At 38.3% G+C, this 20,735-nt stretch overlaps 1 protein-coding gene across 2 annotated transcripts in view; it reads right to left on the minus strand.

Annotated features, from left to right (window-relative positions):
- TDRD3 (tudor domain containing 3) overlaps positions 1–20,735 on the minus strand; it is a 196,508-nt gene that overhangs the window by 89,420 nt on the left and 86,353 nt on the right. For both annotated transcript variants that reach the window (XR_007920946.2, XM_008260040.4), the window contains exons 6-7: positions 10,605–10,676; positions 7,150–7,299 (exon numbers count right to left, since the gene is read on the minus strand). Coding sequence is in view for 1 of the 2 variants with exons in the window: in XM_008260040.4 (XP_008258262.1) it covers positions 7,150–7,299; positions 10,605–10,676 (222 nt within the window). In the remaining variant the exon portion in view is untranslated. The remainder of the gene's footprint in view (positions 1–7,149; positions 7,300–10,604; positions 10,677–20,735) is intronic.

Below are 20,735 nucleotides of genomic sequence, written 5' to 3' on the forward strand. Positions count from 1 at the left end.
TAGCTAAGACCTGGAACCAACCTAAATGCCCATCAACGATAGACTGGATAAAGAAATTATGGGATATGTACTCTTTAGAATACTATACCGCAGTAAGAAACAACGAAATCCAGTCATTTGCAACAAAATGGAGGAATCTGGAACACATCATGCTGAGTGAAATAAGCCAGTCCCAAAGGGACAAATACCATATGTTCTCCCTGATCAGTGACGACTGACTGAACACCAAGAGGGAAACCTGTTGGAGTGAGGTGGACACTATGGGAAATGGTGGCTTGATCAGCATAGCCCTGACTGTTAATGAACAACTTAATACATTATCCCTCTTAGTAGTTTTTTTATCTGTTCTACTTAATATGACTGGTTTAGATCTGTAATTGATGCACAGTTATTCTTAAGTGTTGAAAATTAACTGAAATGTGATCCCTGTTGAACATGGTGGTGGGAATGGGAGAGGGAAGAGATGTATAATTTGGGACATGCTCAGGCTGACTTGCCCCAAGTGGTGGAGTTGGAAGCATACCAGGGGATTCCAATTCAATCCCATCAAGGTGGCATGTACCAATGCCATCTCACTGTTCCAGGTGATCAGTTTCAGTTCACAGTTGGTCATGCTGAAGGGACTGGGAGTCAAAGGGAGCACATAGACAAGTCTAGTACCGGCTAACGCTAACTGATGGAGTAAATAAAGGGGAGAGTGATCCAACATGGGAAGTGAGATACTCAGCAGACTCATAGAATGGCAGATGTCCTAAATAGCACTCTGGCCTCAGAATCAGCCCTAAAGGCATTCGGAGCTGGCTGAAAAGCTCATGAGAGTATTTCAGGCATGGAAAGCCAAGACACTCTGGCAAAAGATCTCTGCGAGTGAGATCCCAGTGGAAAGAACAGGTCATCAAAGAAGGAGGTACCTTTCTCTGAAGGGAGGAGAGAACCTCCACTTTGACTATGACCTTGTCTAAACAAGATAAGAGTCGGAGAACTCAGAGGGCTTCCATAGCCTTGGAAACTCATGACTGGAGCATAGGGAGATTACTGATGCCATAGACAGGAGTGTCAATTGGTAAAGTCAACAACAGGAGTCACTGTGCACTTACTCCTCATGTAGGATCTCTATCTTTAATGTGCTGTACATTGAGATTTAATGCTATAACGAGTACTCAAACAATATATTTCACTTTGTGTTTCTATGGGGATGCAAACTGTTGAAATCCTTACTTAATGCATACTAAACTGATCCTCTGTAAAAAAAAAAAAAAAAAAGAAATTATCAATTCCCAACTTGACTCTCACTGGGATTAAACATGACAATAGGTCTGCTCTGATTTCATCATCATTTAAAAAAAATCATCTATTATTTTTCACTTTATGTTTCTGTGTGGGAGCAAACTGTTGAAATCCTTACTTAATGTATACTAAGCTGATCTTCTGTATATTAAGATAATCGAAAATGAATCTTGATGTGAATGGAAGGGGAGAGGGAGTGGGAAAGGGGAGGGTTGTGGGTAGGAGGGACGGTATGGGGGGGAAGCCATTGTAATCCATAAGTCGTACTTTGGAAAATTATATGCATTAAATAAAAGTTTAAAAAAAAAATTTTAATTTCATTAATAGCCTTCTAAATAAACCAGTGCCTATGGGGGATGCCAGCACTGCAGGCGGAGGCTTAACTTTCTGTGCTACGGCGTTAATCCCAGAAGACATTTTCTTACTAAAATTATTTAAAATATCAATCATTATCTTTAATAAGATAAAGTATAAGTTCTTATTTTATTAGATCTACAGACTATAAAACTAGTATATAACCAGATGTTTAATTTAATACTGTACAAGTAACTACTGTGGGATGCTTTTCAATCATTAATTTTTATCTTTCCAAACAAAAGGTCTTTATGGTCTGGTTCTTTCACAATAGTTTTATAAAACAAAAATGAGGGGCCAGATCAAGTGCTGTGGCACAGTGGGTTAAGCCACTATCTGCAGTGCCAGCATGCCATATGGGTGGCCAGTTCAAGGCCTGGCTGCTCCGCTTCTGATCGAACACCCTGTTAACATGCATGTACCCATGTAGGAGACCCAGATGGAACTCTTGCCTCCTGGCTTTGGCCTGGCCCAACCTCACCCACTGTGGCCATTTGGGGAATGAACCAACAGATGGAAGATCTCATTCACCTTCTCTCTCTGTATCTCTGCCTTTCAAATTAAAAAAAAAAAAATCTTAAAAAAAGTCTTTAATATAAATTTATAGAACATATGGAAATTATTTTGAAAGATATGAAAATATAAAGAAGTAGAGGCTCTGGCATAGTGAGGTAGTGATCTAAGCAGCCACCTGCAACCCCAGAATTGCATATGAGAGCACCAGTTCAAGTCCTGGCTGTTCTGCTTCCGATCAAGTTCCCTGCTAATGTGTCTGGGAAAGCAGCAGAAGATGACCCAAGTATTTGGGCCTTTGCACACCCATGTGGGAGACCTAGTTGGAACTCCGTACTCTGACCAGCCCCAGCCTGTGGCCTTTGGGGGAGTGAAGCATAGGATGGAAGATTTCTTTCCTTCTCTCTCTCTCTGTCCCCCTGTAATTCTGCCTTTCAAATTAGTAAAAATAATACTCCAACAAAAATTTTAAAAAAACTTGAACTTGTATTAGTAAAATGGTTTATGAAATCAAGTTTAAAAAATAAATGTGAAATATCTTGATATTTGTATAACTTAATACTTGATGTAAGAAAAATATTTATATCAATATGATAAAAAGTTTAATAGACCAGGAGACAATGTAGAATAGGTAAGAACACAGGCCTTCGACCTAGACAATGCTAGGACTAATCTTAGCTCAGCCATTTACAAGCTCCCACCCTCAGGTAAATCACTTCACTTCTATCTTTCACTGAGCCTTGGGTTTTTCATCCTTAAAATTAAGATGAGAAAACATACTTTGTGAGGATTAAATGGCAGAATCTATAAGAAATGATTATCTCTGGAACTGGGAAATGACAAACACTCAGTAACAGATGGTAATTACTATTTTAGTGAATACACTAGAATATACTTATGTGAGAAGTCTGGAGACTGACCTGTTCCAAATTATAAATATATTTCCAGAATTTACATTCCATAACTCAAAACGTGTTTCTCTTTTAGTGTTAGTGAAATAGTTTTATATCCTGGATGCATTTGCTTATTATTTTCTTTCCATTTTATAGATTAAGGAAGAGAGTAAATAGAATTTTCAAATTGCTTCTGACTGCTTTAAGAGGGTTGTCATGCAGTACAGCATACAAATATCTAGATCTTGTGCATATTATGTAAATTAATCATTCTTGAAACCATGATGACCTTGAAATTCAAGAAGGAACGTAATGTTGTCTAGCAAGCTTATGTGTTTCCCTAGCCCATTCAACCTCTCAATTTTCCAAACCACTTTTCCAACCTCCAATACCTTCTTCCCTGTTGTTACTGTTGACCTTGCTTACTTCTTTACTGAAAAACTAAAATAACCACTAAAGAACTTGTGTAAATGTTTACCCCCATTAAGAGGAACCTAAGAGAATTTTCCATTACTTTTCAGTCATTATCTTACATTATTTTCCAACTACTTTAATAAATTCAATATTCTCTCCCAAGTGACACATTTTCTACAGTCTCTTGTTTTTATGCTGTATTACCAGTCATATCTTGCTGGTTCAAATTCTTTTTAAAAAAAAATATTTACTTTATTTATTTGAAAGACAGAGTTACACAGAGAAGTACAGACACAGAGAGAGAAAGTTCTTCCATGCACTGGTAACTACCTAAATGGCTGAAGCTGAGCTGATCTGAAACCAGGAGCCAAGAGCTTCTCCTGGGTCTCCCACATGGGTGCAGGGGCCCAAGAACTTGGGCCATCCTCCGATGCTTTCCCACATTTGCAGGGAGCTGGATCAGAAGTGGAGCAGTTGGGACTTGAACCGGTTGCCAATATGGGATGCTGGTGCTGCAGGCCGGGATTTTAACCCGCTGCACCACAGCCCTGGACCCTCTGGTTCAAATTCTTCCACCTAAAATTCTCTAAAATTGAAATGCTATAAGACTCATTCCTTATCCCTCTCTCTTCTTTTTTAAAAGTCATTCCTTTGGTGATTTCATTTGGTCTCTTGATTTTAAGTAACATCCATATTCCTACAACTCTCAAATACATGTGTCTACCCTAAAGCTCACTCTTCAATTACACTCTTTTGTCTCACTAGCAAACACTTCTATACGAATGTCTGATAGACATCCTGATAGTCATGTTCAAAACAGATCAAGAAATCTTCCCCACACATCTACTCCATGACAGCCTTCTTCATTTCAAGTTAGGCAGCTCTAACCTGCCAATTTCTCAGAGGAAAGCCCTTAGAAATATTCTTCTTTACCCCTGTCTTCTCTCAAACTCCACATTCAATTTCTCAGAAACCCCAAGTTTGTTAGTTCATTCTGAGCTTCCATCAGATACTTTTTCTTATATAAACTGAGTCCTGAAATATGTTTTACTTTTTAAAAAAACTATCAAATATTTGTGGGAAAATACAATGTGATTAATTATGACTTTAAATAATTAAGTATATTACTATTAACTATACTCCAATAGACAGACAGACAGACATAATCACATTAAACAAAATCCCTGGAAAGAATGTTTCTTCTGAAACTAATGTAAATCAAAATAACAACTTTCCTATAATCATTAAGAAATATCAATATTCCCAATATATTCCTCTGAAACTCAATAATTTTAATATCTGGGGGTGGGGAGGAATAAACAAATTCCATGTAAACTATATAAAATGTATTAACTTCAGAAATGTTCAAAATATTCTATAAAATGTATCTCAAAACAGAAGAAATTCTGCAGAATGGCACAGTAATTCTTTGAAAACTTTGAACAAAAGTGCCATGACCTGCGTGGTAATAACAGTAGATAACAGTAGTAGTTCTAAACACTTCAACATGATCAGGTTTTTTTTAACTTTTTTTTTTTTTTTTACTTAAGGTAAACAAATATCACATATTTCACATATACAGATTTAGGAACACATGCTACTTCCCAGCCTATGTTCCCCCTGTCCTTGCTCCCACCCTTCCTTCTCCTTGCTTTCTTATTCCCTCTCAAGTTTTACCATGACCTACTTCCGGTTTACTTTATACTCATAAGATTAACCCTACACTAGGTAAAGAGTTCAACAAATAGTAAGAAGGAAAAAAGAATATTGTTCTCCAATAGTAGAGGCCAGGGCTATAAGTAATTATTGAATTTCAAAATGTCAATTTTACTCCAATACATTACATGTTAGGTTATCTATTAGTTACCACAGATCAGGGAAAACATATGGTATTTGTCTTGTGGGGACTGGCTTATTTAACCAAGTATAATGGTTTCCAGTTGCATCTATTGTGTTGCAAAAGACAGGATTTCATTCCTTTTTATGGATCAGTAGTATTCCATACTGTGTGTGTATGTCTGTGTGTGTGTGTGTGTGTGTACACAATTTTTTTATCCAGTCAGCAGTTCATGGACATCTGAACTGAGTCCATATCTTAGCTATTATGAATTAAGCCTCAATAAACATGGGGGTACAGATAACTCTTCCCTAAGCTGATTTCATTTCTATTGGGTAAATTCTCAGGAGTGGGACTACTGGGTCATATAGTAGGCCTATTTTCCACTCTCTGAAGTATTGCCATACTGTGTTCCACAATGGCTATACTAGTCACATTCCCATCAATAGTGGTTTAAGGTACATTTTACCCCACATCCTTGCCAGCATTTATTGTTTTCAACATGATCAGTTTTAATTCTCACAGCAACCATATGAAATAGGTACCATGATTATCCCCAGATTTCACAAATGAATAAAAATAGGGTTGAAAAAGCTATGAGAGCTACCCAATGCAGTCAGCAGGATATGTTTCCAGGTTATCTGACTGTAGAACTTGTGCTTCTGAGCCTTACACTAGACTAATGATAGAAGGACACCACAGTAGTTCCAATGTTGTGGCTTAATGGGTAAAGCCTCTGCCTGCAATACCAACATCCCATACAGGCACCGGTTCATGTCCCAGATGCTCCTCTTCTTATCTAGCTCCCTGAAAATGGTCTTAGAAAAGCAGAAGATGGTCCAAATGGTTAGGCCCCTGCCATCCACATAGGAGACCCAGAAGAAGTTCCTGGATCTTAGCTTCAGCCTCACCCATTCCTAGCCATTGTAGCCATCTGGGGAGAGACTCAGAGGATAGATGATCTGTATGTGTGTGTGTGTGCGTGTGTGTGTAACTCTTTCAAATAAATAATCTTACTATTTTTCTTTAAAAACAAAAAAAAAAAAAGAGACCACAGTAAGAACAACCAAAATTCCAGAAGTCTACATAAACTTCAAAATTTAAGAGCAAGTAGTTGTTAGGGATGCTTTATTATGGATTTGGAATAATGGAAACTATCTCAATCTCACTAATCTTTTCAAGAAATCTGTCTAAGCAATTAATTCATGAGCTAAATTTTCTTACCAAAATCTAAAAATCAGTAAGTAACTAGAGAAAATATCTAGTCCAAATAAGCAAGAAATGCAACACCATTAAAAGAGAATGTTTGGCTATTAAGTGTGTGAGTACATGTGTGTATATGTGTGTAAATATACAAATAACCCAAAGGTAAAAAAATTTTATTTTGTTAAATATAACATTGGATAGAAATGGACAAAAATATTAAGACTGACCCACTGATTTACCCTGCAATTTTTATTCATTCTTCATTCCTCAATATCAAAGGAGGAAATTATACTGAAAAGGTGTCAACTACCCCAACTAACAACAGGAAACCTTCTTTCATTAATCAATGTTGTGTTCAATTGTTAACACTGTCAAGAAGCAATGGGAGAGAGAGAGATCAGAAGGATGATTTGCTTTCACGAGTAACTTATTAAAACTGCCAAGGATATGCAGAAAAAGAACATGTGAATAAAACAGGTAAACCAAAGACCCCATAAAGTAGCAAGGCACTTTCTACCTATGAATATACAATAAAGTCAAAGCTTTGGAGTAGTTATGTTGTGTGAAAAGGCAATAATGACCATGACCAATCTAAACATAATATGATACGAAATAAGAGAAAATAGCAATGATTTAATTTCTTACTTCTTTGCTCTTTGCAACTTCAGCAATTGCAGCAGTCCTTTGTTTTTCAAATTCATCATTATCATTTGTAGGTTTGACAGGCATTGTAACTTGCAACGTCTTTCTTCGGTCAAGTTCTTTGCTATCCACTTGAACATGAGACACACACTTCTGGTAAAATAAATAAAAATAAGTCAGTGTTTCCAATAAAGATTCAATATTTCATGAGAAAGTAAAATTTCTTTAAAAGAAATGTTTATATCTCTTAAAATAGCTTAGAGGTCACAAAACTACAATTCTATCCTGTAGATACGCCAGGGCAGTGGCATAGTAGGTTAAGTATCTGCCTGCAACAACAACATCCCATATGAGTGAGTGCCTGTTCAAGTCCCAGCTGCTCCACTTCTAATCCAGCTCCCTGCTGATGGCCTGGGAAAGCAGTGGAAGATGGTCCAAGCGCCTGGGTCCCTACACTAGCATGGGAGCTCAGGAAGAAGCTCCTGGCTCCTGACTTCGGATTGGTGCAGCCCTGGCCATTGCAGCCATTTAGGGAGTGAATCAGCAGATGGAAGACTTCTCTCTCTCTCTCTCCCTCTCTCTGTCTGTAACTATGCCTCTCAAGAAAATAAATAAATATCTGAAAAAAATTTTAAAAAAGGTAGAAAACTGATTTAATTTCCTCTTAAATAAATGTAACTACTAAATACAAGTAAAAGCTGTAGAAAAATGTGGTCATGTAAACCAGGGCACAAATGAGGGGTTTTCAAAAAGTTAATGGGAAATGCATATTACAAATAAAGAATACATGGATTTCAAAATTATTGTGCATCTCAAATACTTATCTTTTAAATGCATTTTCCCATTAACTTTTTAAGGACCCTGTGTTTAAAGCATATATTGCAACAAAAGATATAGGTTTCATTTTAGAGTAATAATTTAAAATAATTTTAGATTTTAAACAGTCTAATGCACAAGAAGAGGTAGATTTAGTCTTGCAATTATGAGCCTAATTTCCACATTATGTCACAATATCCGTATATGAGTTGGATAGGACAGTTATTTTAATAAATGAAAAGGCATCTCTGCATTTAATGAACCAAAAGCTAAAAATACTCTGTCCCTCAAACTATAAAGTTTTTTAAGTCTCATAAAATAAATTAAGAAAGGCATTACTTGCCTAAAAATAAATCCTGAGTTTTGGTCTCCACACCATTTTTACCAATAAAATTCCTATCAAATGTACCTTTTCTCAATTCATTAATAAAAAGGAGATCTTTGCAAACAAAGGTATTACATACATATTTATTCAGCAGTATAAATACATCCTTTTGATACCAAAACACACACACACAGCATTATCTATCTTTTAACCTAGATAAAGGGCTGCAATATGCTGTGTAAGAACTTTTCAGAGTGGGCCAGCACCATGGCATTATAGGCTAAGCCTCCACATGCAGTGCCGCCATCCCATATATATGGGTGCCAGTTCTCATCTCAGCTGCTCCGCTTCTGATCTAGTTCTCTGCTTATGGCCTGCCTGGGAAAGCAGTAGAAGATGGCCCATGTGCTTGGGTACCTGCACCCACATGGTAGACCCAGAAGAAGGTCCTGGCTCTGGATTGGCCCCACTCTGGTCTTTGTGCCCATTTGGGCAATGAAACAGCAGATGGAAGACCTTTCTCTCGTCTCTCCCTCTCTCTGTGTGACTCTAGCACTCAAATAAATAAATTTAATTTCTTTTAATTTTTCAGAATGAACTTTGTAAACAAATATTATTGTAAGTCTACCTTTTGTTATACTTCCTAACCCAAAAAAAAGCAGCACAGTACCCTTCAATTTCTTGAAAATAACTAGATCATAAGTTTCCCTGGGGAAAAAAAAAGTTGATAAGTCAACTTAAATAATTTATAAGAAGAAACATTATCAAGAAATTTTTTTTTTTTGACAGGCAGAGTGGACAGGGAGAGAGAGAGAGACAGAGAGAAAGGTCTTCCTTTTGCCATTGGTTCACCCTCCAATGGCCGCCACAGCTGGCGCGCTGCGGCTGGCACACTGAGCTGATCCGAAGGCAGGAGCCAGGTGCTTCTCCTGGTCTCCCATGGGGTGCAGGGCCAAGCACTTGGGTCATCCTCCACTGCCTTCTTGGGCCACAGCAGAGAGCTGGCCTGGAAGAGGGGCAACCGGGAAAGAATCCGGCGCCCCGACCAGGACCCAGGACTAGAACCCTGTGTGCCAGCGCCGCAAGGCGGAGGATTAGCCTAGTGAGCCGCGGCACCGGCCTTCAAGAAAATTTTTAATGGAAAAGTAAGTTCTTATAGAAAAAGTATTTCTTATTTTCAACTATATGTTATTAGACTCTGTTTTCATTCTGTAAGAATACCAACATGGATCACACCACAGGACTTCCTATATCCTTTCATTTAGGTCTTTGTTCAAAAACACACAATTAATATCAACATATTTTAAAAATACTTTCAAATTAACCATGCTGCAAGTATGACTAATTTTGAGGAGACTTTATGAAAATGGCTTTTGAAGAGAATGGCAGTCAACTGATTATTTATCTTTTGATCTAGATTTTTTTTCATTCTAAAACTTAAAGACACACACACATACACACACACACACAACAAACCTTCTTGAAATATAGGTCTCTGTTTCCTACCTGTTAGATCTCTAACTTGTCTTCACTCTCAGCACACTCAAGGAAAAAAGCAAATACAAGGAGGATTACCAACAGCTAAATTTGGGTGGCCATCATTAGGGAAGAACAAGCTGCCACAGGAATTCTCAGATTCATCAGTAAAAAAGCAAGGAATGCTGGAAATCATTGTGAGTGTGATTTGGTGCTCAGTACAACCAGGAAGACACAAGATAAAGGACCACTGAATAGCAACCTAAAGGTAAAACTTTACAACAAGGAAGACTGAAAAACAGGGAGTAGGTAGAAAATCATTTGTTTATGTAGAAGAGGGATCAGGATTGCAGAGGCTGAAAAGGAAAATGTCCACTGGAAATAAAGTCAAGTTCCTGAGATTGAGTGTTTGGAGTGAGGCAGAATCTGAGAAGGGAGAATTGGGAAAGCAGGTCATCCAGGAGTACAGGGATGCTCCTCCCTACTCCACCTCCTCACCTGGATCACTTTGTGAGGCTTCACTTTTCTTTCTCCTTCTCTCCATTTTACTGAACAAAAGAAAAATTGTGGCATATTTTGGCTTTTACTTTTGAATTTGCCTTAAAAAATACAAATTCTTTTCCCAATTCTACCAGTTGTAAGTTCCTATCCAGATACAGCTCTTAAATGATTCAATCTTGGGGTTAACAGCAAAATTATTAAATTCCTTGAATTCCATATTTCCATATAACTCCATGACCTCTGAACAACTAGTTTAGCTCAACGTTGAACAAACATAGCTTGAATACAAATGAAAAACTTTTTATTGAGTTAATTCATCTAGCAATATGAACATCAGTACCTGTCCAAAAGGCACAAAAGGAGGGGGCCCACCTTCGGTTCCAATATTGCTTCTATTGTGTTTGGATAAGCTCTGTGAAAAAAGTCAGTCAGAAAACAGAAATTACACATAAAAATATATTTGCGACATTTATAATATTCTAGGAATCTATTTCTTTGATTTTATATATTTTTCAAATTCGAGAGGCAGAGACAAGAGAGACAGAGAAAAACAACCAATCAGAGCTCCCATCTGCCCATTTACTCCCCAATTCTCTGCAATGGCCAGAGTTGAGATGGGGCCAGAACTCAATCCAAGCCTCCCACAGGGTTTCAGAAAGCCAGTTACTTGAGTCATCACTGACAGCTCCCAGGATCTGCAATGGTAGGAAGCTGCAGCAAGGAAGAAGAGCCAGGAATCAAACTGAGGCATTCTGCTGCAGGACATAGGCATCTTAACCATTAGGCTAAATATCTGCTCCCCTCTGAGTAGATTCTTAGGAAACAAAACAGGGGAGAGGCCTTTAAATTATTTTAACTACATAAAACACTATATTCCTAACTTTGATAATTAGACAAAGTCTCTACCTTAATCACCCCTTACCAAAACACATATTCACATTATGATTTTCACAAATATTTATCAAGCTATTCTCCTAAGGAGAAAACAGTACTCCTCAATAAGTGGTAAGTTTAAAAAAACTTTGGTAAAAAGAATTTCACTTTATTAAGTATATAAAATTTTAACCTAACAGACAAATATTATTTAGAAATTATTATCAAAATGAAGATTTGCGGTGGGTATTTAGCCTAGCAGTTAAAATGGCTGAATTCCATATCAGAGTACCTGGGTTCAATACTTAGCTCTAGCTCCTGACTCCAACTACCAGCTTCCTACTCTAGGAAGCAGTGATGGTGACACAAGTAATTGAGTCCCTGCCACCCATTTGTCAGACCCACTCTCTGGCTTTCTCCCAGCCCTGTACCAGGTATTGTGTACATTTGGGCAGTGAATTAGTGAATGAGTGTGTTCTCTCTCTCTCTCTCTCCTCTATCTACCCCCTCCTCTCCTGCCTCTCTGCCTCTCAAACAAAAAAAAGAAACAATTGAAGTTTTTAGACATAAAATGTATTAACATAACAACAGTGATAAAGGTTCTAACTATTTAGAGAGATCAAATTTTTATTGTCTAATATGAAGGTACTTTCAACTACAATAAAATTTATTTAATAGTATGTTTTACAAAACAATATGTATTTGGAATAAATATTCAGCCAATGGAAAATTCTTTAATGGAAGATAAGCTTCCAAACTCTATTAATTTCAGTTTCTTTTTTCCTAAACTCTCAAAATTAAATTACAGAATAATGTTTTATGAAAATGGAAAGAAAATATCTTTGTAGCAAAAGCAGTTTCTCACACCTATAAAACCCTTTAGTATGTCATAATCTTCAGATCATTCTTCTATTCCTCCTGTATATTTTGGTTTTGAGGTACTATACATCTGTTAAGCAGTAGTTGTAACTCAACACATCTTCTCAACTTTAAGCTTTTCTTGTACATTTAAAATAATTATCATTATAGGAAATGTTAATTAAAATATGATATAGGGGGCAGATATTGTGGCTAGCGGGTTAAACTGTCACTTGAGATGCTTGCATTCCATTTCAAAGTCCTTGGGATCAAGTCCCATCTCTGTTTTTGATCCAGCTTCTTCCTGCTAATATACCTAGGAGGCAGCAGATGATGTACCAAGAATATACAGCGTGGCAGTCACTCAAAAGACGTCAAAAATAGAATTACCATATGATCCACCTATTTCACTTCTGGATATGGAAAACAATTAAAAGCACACACTTGAACAAATATTTATGCAGTCACATTTACAAAAGACAAAATGTGGAAATAACCCTGATGTCCATTGATGGATGATTTAAATAAATGTGATAAATATATGCAATGGAATTCTAATTAGCCTTACAAAATGAGGAAATTCTAACACACACTAATTATATGGATGAAACTTGAAGTTATTATGTAAAGATAAATAAGTACAAATACAGTATGCTTCCATTTACATGAGGAACCCACGATAGTGAAATTCATACAGACAAAAAAGTAAATTGACAGTTGTCAGAGATAGGCAGGAAGAAAGAATGTGAATTACTGTTTAATAGGCATAAAGTTTCAATTTGAGAAGATGAAAAAGAAGGGGAGGTAGATGGTGCTAATGGTTGTGCAACAATGTGAATGTACTTAGTATCATTAAATTTTATACTTAAAAAGTGGTTAAAAATGTTAAATTTTATGTTATCTATTCTTTGCCAAAATAAAAGTGAAATAGACAAAAATCTTTTTGAGTGCACCAAAATGATATAGAACTCCTTAGTCATGACATAAAAAAACACTTAAGGTTATAGGGGTTTTTTCCTTCTTTCAACTTTCTGTGACCAACTCACTATGTCTAAAACATCTGAATGTGATTACTATTGAATGCTCCTCCCCCTACTTTAAAAGAATGCTAGGGCTCCCTTACTTCCAAAATTATCTATGCATTATGATTCCTCGTGTACATCTGATTACTCTGCGTGCCAGCTGCTCAAGTACCTAACTGCCTCCTCCACTTTTCTTACATTGCTATGGTTACCACATCAAAAGCTTTTAAACTGTTTTAAATGTCAATTTTCATCACTCTTTTTTTTTTTTTTTTTTAACAGGCAGAGTGGACAGTGAGAGAGAGAGACAGAGAGAAAGGTCTTCCTTTGCTGTTGGTTCACCTTCCAATGGCCGCCACGGCCGGCACGCTGCAGCCGGCGCACCGCGCTGATCCGATGGCAGGAGCCAGGTACTTCTCCTGGTCTCCCATGGGGTGCAGGGCCCAAGCACTTGGGCCATCCTCCACTGCACTCCCTGGCCACAGCAGAGAGCTGGCCTGGAAGAGAGGCAACCGGGACAGAATCCGGCGCCCCGACCAGGACTAGAACCTGGTGTGCCAGCGCCGCAAGGCGGAGGATTAGCCTAGAGAGCCGCGGCGCCGGCCAATTTTCATCACTCTTAACAAGAAATACTAATGTGGCTTCCAGGAGGCAAAATGTGGAGACACTAAATGAAAACACTTCAAGGACAACTGTCAAACTACTACTTCTGTACAGGTATGTGTGCCTGTGTACATGTGTGTGTTAGGAGTAATGCAGTTCCTAAAAATTAACCCTTATTGCTGCTAGTGAAGTGATTCAGGAGGAATTATGGGAAAATTACATAAGATATTGATCTATCCTGAGAACATTTTACCATAAAAACTCCTGATAGCCTAGATCGTGGGGCCAAACTCCAGAGGAGGGTCTGGAGGGATCAGTGGTGGGTTTGTCTCCTTAGGGAGACCCATGGAGCTGATCTACGACCCTGGGAGAGCCACCCTGCCCAGTATTAGCTTTCCAACTCTTGAGAGGCCACTCTTGTGGTCTCAGGCAACTCTGGAATAAACAGCAGCCACACGTGGGTCATGGGGCCGCCTGTAGAAGACAGCCCAGCTGGTTCTTTTAAATGTCTGTGGCTGTTTTCCCGCTTGAAGAGCAGAGTTGAGTAGCCCTCAGTTATCACAGCCTGTTCTGGGGCTGATACCTGCCCTCACTGCTCAGTTGTCTGCATGTACATGGTGCTATAACACATCTTGGGGAGATAGCAACAAGCTGCTTATGTAAAGCAGAAAGTCTTTATTCCTTAGATAGGCATGCTGAAGTATTTGTAGGTCAAAAGGCACAATGTTAACTATTTGATTCAAAATACCAGCAGGTTAATCCTCTTCCTGTGGCGCCAGCATGCCATATGGGCGCTGGTTCTAGTCCCAGCTGCTCCTCTTCCAATCCAGCTCTCTGCTGTGGCCTGGGAAAGCAGTAGAAAATGGCCCAAGTGCTCAGACCCCTACACACCCACACAGGAGACCAGAAGAAGCACCTGTCTCCCAGCTTCAGATCAGCACAGCTCCGACCGTTGCAGCCATTTGGAGGGAACCAGTGGATGGAAAACCTTTCTCTCTGTCTCTCTCTCACTGTCTGTAACTCTACCTCTCAAATAAATAAATAAATAAAATCAAAAAAAAAAAAAAAAAAAAAAAAACAGGATCAACAACCAAAACAAATGAAAAAGCAGGGGTGAAGATGAAAAAACATTGACAAAATGTAAGTTATTATTATTGAACTCTGTGAGAGGCTAAAATGTGTTCCTTATTCTATCCTCTACTTTGGTGTATGTTTCAAAATTTACATAATTAAATGCTTTTTACTGGAAAAGAGTGCTTTTAAAGAATAAGCTGGTGATTTCAAGACAACAGAATAGCAAGCAAGCTTACTGCTCTGGTTTAGAGGAAGACAGTTTAAAAAAAAATAAAAGTGGAGAGAGTGCAATCTCAGGAAAGAGTCAGGGAGAAAAGGGCAGAGGAAACCCCATGCAAGTTAGAGAGACACTGTGGATCTCCATGGAAGATGTGGACGCACAGCACCAACAGAGGCACAACACAGAACCCCAGGAGCCAAGAGCCTGAGAACCAGCTTTGCAGTGAGGGGAGACCAGACTGCAGCAGCCAAGCCACTGGCGATAAAGCTGTGGGAAGAACTTGGCATGAGTTCAGCTTGGAGCCTTGTGGGGGGACTATACCTGCCAACCTAAAGGGGAATAGAGAGGGCACAGTAAAAAGCGTTTCTGACTTCCTGACCACCCAACATCAGCGCCCTATAACTAGCTGAGAGAGGGCAGGTGCCATTTTGCACACATGTAACAGCTGTGTCAGCTGTGTCTGCAGGCTCAGCGACCAGCTGAAAGCAGATGATTGAATCTGGCAGGGAGAATTGACAGGGGGCTGAGTGGGTGCTCATGATTTTGGGAGCCTTGTGTGCTGGGACTGTGAAAATACTGTGGCTATATGGGAAGGCACAGGGTGTGGCTGGGTCTTTGGGCAGCCACCCTGGGCAACTCCACACCCTTGGGACTCCCTGATTCCATGATGAGTGTCACTGCTGCAGTATCCGTGCTCAGATAGAGGACTACACAGATCCTTTGTGTTGTGCTTGAAGCAGCACGGATGAATATTGCAGCCATTGGGGCTAGCACCCAGGAATTTTTCTCCTTGGAGGAAGGAGAAAAAGGAGGCACGACAAGCATGAGACTATGCAAACAGAGCTGAACAAACCTCCCGCCTGATAAAAAAAAAAAAAAAAAAAGAGAGAGAGAGAGATTTATTATGCCCAATTTGGGTGTCACCTAGGACATTCCCCTAATCCTTGGAGCCCTGAACAGAGCTCCCTGGCCACACCCAGAAAAAACTTCAGGGTATTCACTGAAAGCAGACACTCTACTTAGTGAGAGAGGCATCGTTCAAAGATAAAATTGATCAGAGGAAAAAAAAATAAAACCAGTAAGTATCTTCACAAATGCCTAAAAATAAACACAACAATTCAAGAAACAAGAATAAGGAAGATAACATGACGTCCCCAACGGAACACAACACTTCAATACTAGAATGTGAAGATGAAGAGATTGAAGAAATGCCAGAAATGAAATCCAAAAACTTCATTGTAAGGTTACTTAGAAGCAATCAGAAACAAATCCACGAATTAAAGAAATCCATACATGACATGAATGAAATTTTTTTCCCATGAGATAGAGATTTTAAAGAGAAAACAAAATGAAATATTGGAAATGAAGAATTCAAAAAATCAAACAAAAAATGAGGTGGAAAGCCTGAACAGCCTTGGTAAGGCAGAAGAAAGAATATCCAAGATAGAAGACAAATTTCTGGAAATTTTACAGTCAGGCCAAAAATAAAAATAAAAAAAGAAGAAGAAATTACAAAACTAAAAAATGGTGTGGAAGATTTAAGGCATACTATCCAACGACCCAACATGCGGGTCTTAGGAATCCTGAAGGAACAGAAAGAAAGACTGGATTAGAAGGCTTTTTAGTAAAATAAGTACAGAAAACTTCCATAATTTGGAGAAAGAAAGGACATCCAAATACAGGAAGCACATAAAACGTCTAATAGACATATCAGAAAAGATCTTTACCATGACACATTGTAGTCAAACTCTCCACAGTAAAACATAAAAGTTCTAAAATGTGCAGGAGAAAAATGGCAGATGACTTCCAGAGGATCTCCTATTAAACTCACAGCTGACTTCTTATTAGAAACCCTACTGGTTAGGAGAGAATGATGAGATATATTCCAACTCTTAAAAGAAAAAAACTGTCAACCCAGAATACTATACCCTGCAAAGCTCTCATTTATGAATGAATGTGAAAAAAAGACCTTCTGCAGCAAACAGAAATTGAAAGAATATGTAACCATTCATCTAGCCTTACAAAAGATGTTTAGAGATGTGCTACACACAAAAATACAGGGACACGCTCATCTATGAAAGAAGTGAAGGCAGAAAATCCACCAGTACAAAGAAAATGCAATTAAATAATAGAAATATTTATGGGAATAGTCACCTTGAATATAAGTGGCTTCAACTTTCTAGTTAAAAGATACAGACTGGCTGAATTGAAAAACTCATCTATTCTCTGGCTACAAGAAACATATCTCACCAACAAAGATACATGTAGACTGAAAGTGAACAGGTGAAAGATATTCCACACTAACAGAAACAAAAAAGAGCTGGTGTAGCCAACCTAATATCAGACAAAATAGACTTTAACACAAAATCAATTCCATTCACAAGAGCTACAAAAAAATTAAATACTTCGGAATAAATTTAACCAAGGATACAAAAGATCTCTACAACGAGAATTACAAAACATTAAAGAACAAAACAAAAGAAGACACACAAAAAAATGGAAAAAATCTCCCATATCCATGCATAGGAAGAATCAATATCATCAAAATGTCCATACTACAGAAAGCAATTTACAGATTCATTGCAATACCTATCAAAATATCAAGGACATTCTTTTCAGATATGGAAAAAACAATGCTAAAATTAACATGGAAACACAGGAGACTCCAAATAGGTAAAGCAATCTTATACAACAAAAACAAAGCCAGAGGCATCACAATACCAGATTTCAAAACACATTACAGGTCAGTTAAAATCAAAACAGCCTGATACTGGTACAAAAACAGATGGATAGACCAGTGGAACAGAACAGAAACTCCAGAAATCAGCTCCCACATCTACAACCAACTTATCTTTGACAAAGGAGCTAAAATCAATCTCTGGAATAAACACAGTCTCTTCAACAAATGGTACTGGGAAAACTGGATCTTTGCATACATAAGTATGAAACAAGACCCCTACTTTACACCTTATACAAAAAATCCACTCAAAACAGATCAGTGACCTAAATCTACAGCCTGATACCATCAAATTATTAGAGAACACTGGGGAACCCTGCAAGACATTGGGATAGACAAAGAGTTCTTAGAAAAGACCACAGAGGCACAGCCAGTCAAAATCAAAATTGACAAATGGGATTACATCAAATTGAGAAGCTTCTGTATTGCAAAAAAACCACTCAGGAAAGTGAAGAGGCAACTGACAGAATGGGAGAAATTATTTACAAAATAGGCAACTGCTCCACTTCTAATCCAGCTTTCCGCTATGGCCTAGGAAAGTGGTACAGGATGGCTCAAGTCCTTGGGCCCCTGCACACACATGGGAAGAAGCTCTGGGCTCCCGGTTTCAGATCGGCCTAACTCCAGCCACTGTGGCCATTTGGGGAGTGAATCAGCGAAAAAAAGACCTTTCTCTCTCTCTGTCTCTTTTACCTCTGCTTCTCTTTCAAGTAAATAAATAAATCTTTAAAAAAAAAAAAAAAAAAAAGGATTAGGCCGGCGCTGTGGCTCACTAGGCTAATCCTCTGCCTGCGGCGCTGGCACTCAGGTTCTAGTCCCGGTTGGGGCGCTGGATTCTGTCCCGGTTGCTCCTCTTCCAGTCCAGCTCTCTGCTTGGCCCGGGAGGGCAGTGGAGGATGGCCCAGGTCCTTGGGCCCTGCACCCGCATGGGAGACCAGGAGGAAGTACCTGGCTCCTGGCTTCAGATCAGCACAGCACGCCAGCCGTGGCAGCCATTTTGGGGGTGAACCAATGGAAGGAAGACCTTTCTCTCTGTCTCTCTCTCTCACTGTCTAACTCTGCCTGTCAAAAAAAAAAAAAAAAAGATTAAAAAAATAAACTTAAAAACATCTCCTAATAATAAAAAATTCAATACATCAATTTCTAAAAGGCTCACAGAAAATGGGTGGGCTTTCTTTAGGAAACTCAAAGTTCGCACATAAATTTAGCTATTTATGTTAAACTGTTAATCTTCTTCTAAATGACTTGCTTCTGTGACATATTCAATTAAATAATGCTGTGGCAGAACATTACCTTATATGGCATAATACTGCTAGCAACACAGAATGTAGCTGGTTAATAATATTTAAGGAATGAATATTAAAGAATAAAAACGTGCCTGAATTGTTTTATCCATGTACCTTACAACTAAGAAAATTGGAGACAGTAATGTATCATAAACTACCAAAAGCTCAAAAAATTACTAGGCCCTTGGCTAGCTTTAGGTAAGATTTGAAGATAGCTCAAGATCATTAATTTTAGCTCAAAGAGTAATTAGCTTTATATAATTTGCAATTCATTCATTCCACAATATTTTTCATGATGTCTGTCACATGTGAAGCTTGAATATACAGAAAGGCTGTTCTGATATATCATGGGAAAATGCTCTTGCAATTCTGCTTAGATCCATGTAATCATAAGGTTATTTAACAGTTTTAAAAGTGCCATTACCTGGGGCCTATATTCTGGCACAGCAGGTTAAGTCTCTGCCCGTGATGCTGGCATCCCATATTAGAGCACATGTTCAAGTCCCAAATGGCCCACTTCCAATCCAGTTTCCTGCTATTACTGCTTGGAAAGCAGCAGATGATGGCCCAAGTACTTGGGTCCCTGTCACCCATGTGGGAAACCCAGAAAGTTCTAGGCTCCTGGCTTTCAGCTTGGCCATTGCAGCTGTTTGGGGAGTGAATGGGCAGATAGAACATTTCTTTCTCTCTGTCCCTCCCTCTCTCTCTCTGTAATTCTGACTTTCAAATAAACAAATATATTTTATAAAAAAAAGTCTACTTTCTGATCTACATGGACTATATAAGACTACCAGATACAGATGCAGGAGCCCAGCACAGTATCTGCATACTATTCAACTATAACCTAAAGAACAGAAGCAAAAAGGAAAAAGAAAAAGAAAAGAACACAAGTAAGAATTCTGACTTCAATAAACTTATTATTAAGGAAATTAGAAACAAATATAATTTTAGTGCTAGGTAAAAAGTAATTCAGTATTAGTTATAATAAAGTGTTTTGAGAATTCTGGAAAGCAACTACTACTTAACTTCAGGAAGAAGTATTTGATCTGGGAGATAATCTGACCATACAGTGATCAAGAGAGAGAAAACATGGCAGCAATGGAGGAAAAAAATTTTTCAAAGTAAAACTGAGGAAAGCATAAAGAATCAAAGAAAAAGTAAGTAGCTTCATTTGGTTAGAACCAAATCAATGTGAAAGAATTAGAAAATTGAAAAGGTAAACTGGAACTAGGACCAGATTATAAATGGCCTTGAATCCCAAATTAAGGCATTTGAAATTAAGTACAAAATCACATGTTTTGAACTTTGCTGAAGGAAGACAATTACGCAGAAGTACATAAACTAAATTAGGAGATTGAAAAAGGATATGTGGAGAGATACTTATAAGACTATTGCAGTAGAAGATGGCCCAAGTCCTTGGGCCCCTGCACTGCATGGGAGACCTGGAGGAATCTCCTGGCTCCTGGCTTCAGATCGGCACAGCTCCAGCTGTTGTGGACAGTTGGGGAAAGAACCATCAATGGAAGACCTCTCTCTCTCTCTCTCTCTGCGTAACTCTGACTTTCAAATAAATAAATACATCTTTAAAAAAAAAAGAAAGAGAGAGAGAATACTACAGTAGTCCTGGTAAGAGATACTAAAGACCTAAACTACAGTATCACAAAAAGAACTGGGGAGTTAGGGACTGACAGATTTTCTTTTAATGATTATTAATTTTCACCTACTTGAAAAGCAGAGTGAAATCTTTCATCCCCTTGCTCATTTCCCAAATGCCTAAAAAGCCACAGGTGAGCGAGGA

The sequence above is a fragment of the Oryctolagus cuniculus genome, chromosome 9, assembly GCF_964237555.1.
Source record: "Oryctolagus cuniculus chromosome 9, mOryCun1.1, whole genome shotgun sequence".
In the NCBI taxonomy this organism is placed as follows: Eukaryota; Metazoa; Chordata; class Mammalia; order Lagomorpha; family Leporidae; genus Oryctolagus; species Oryctolagus cuniculus.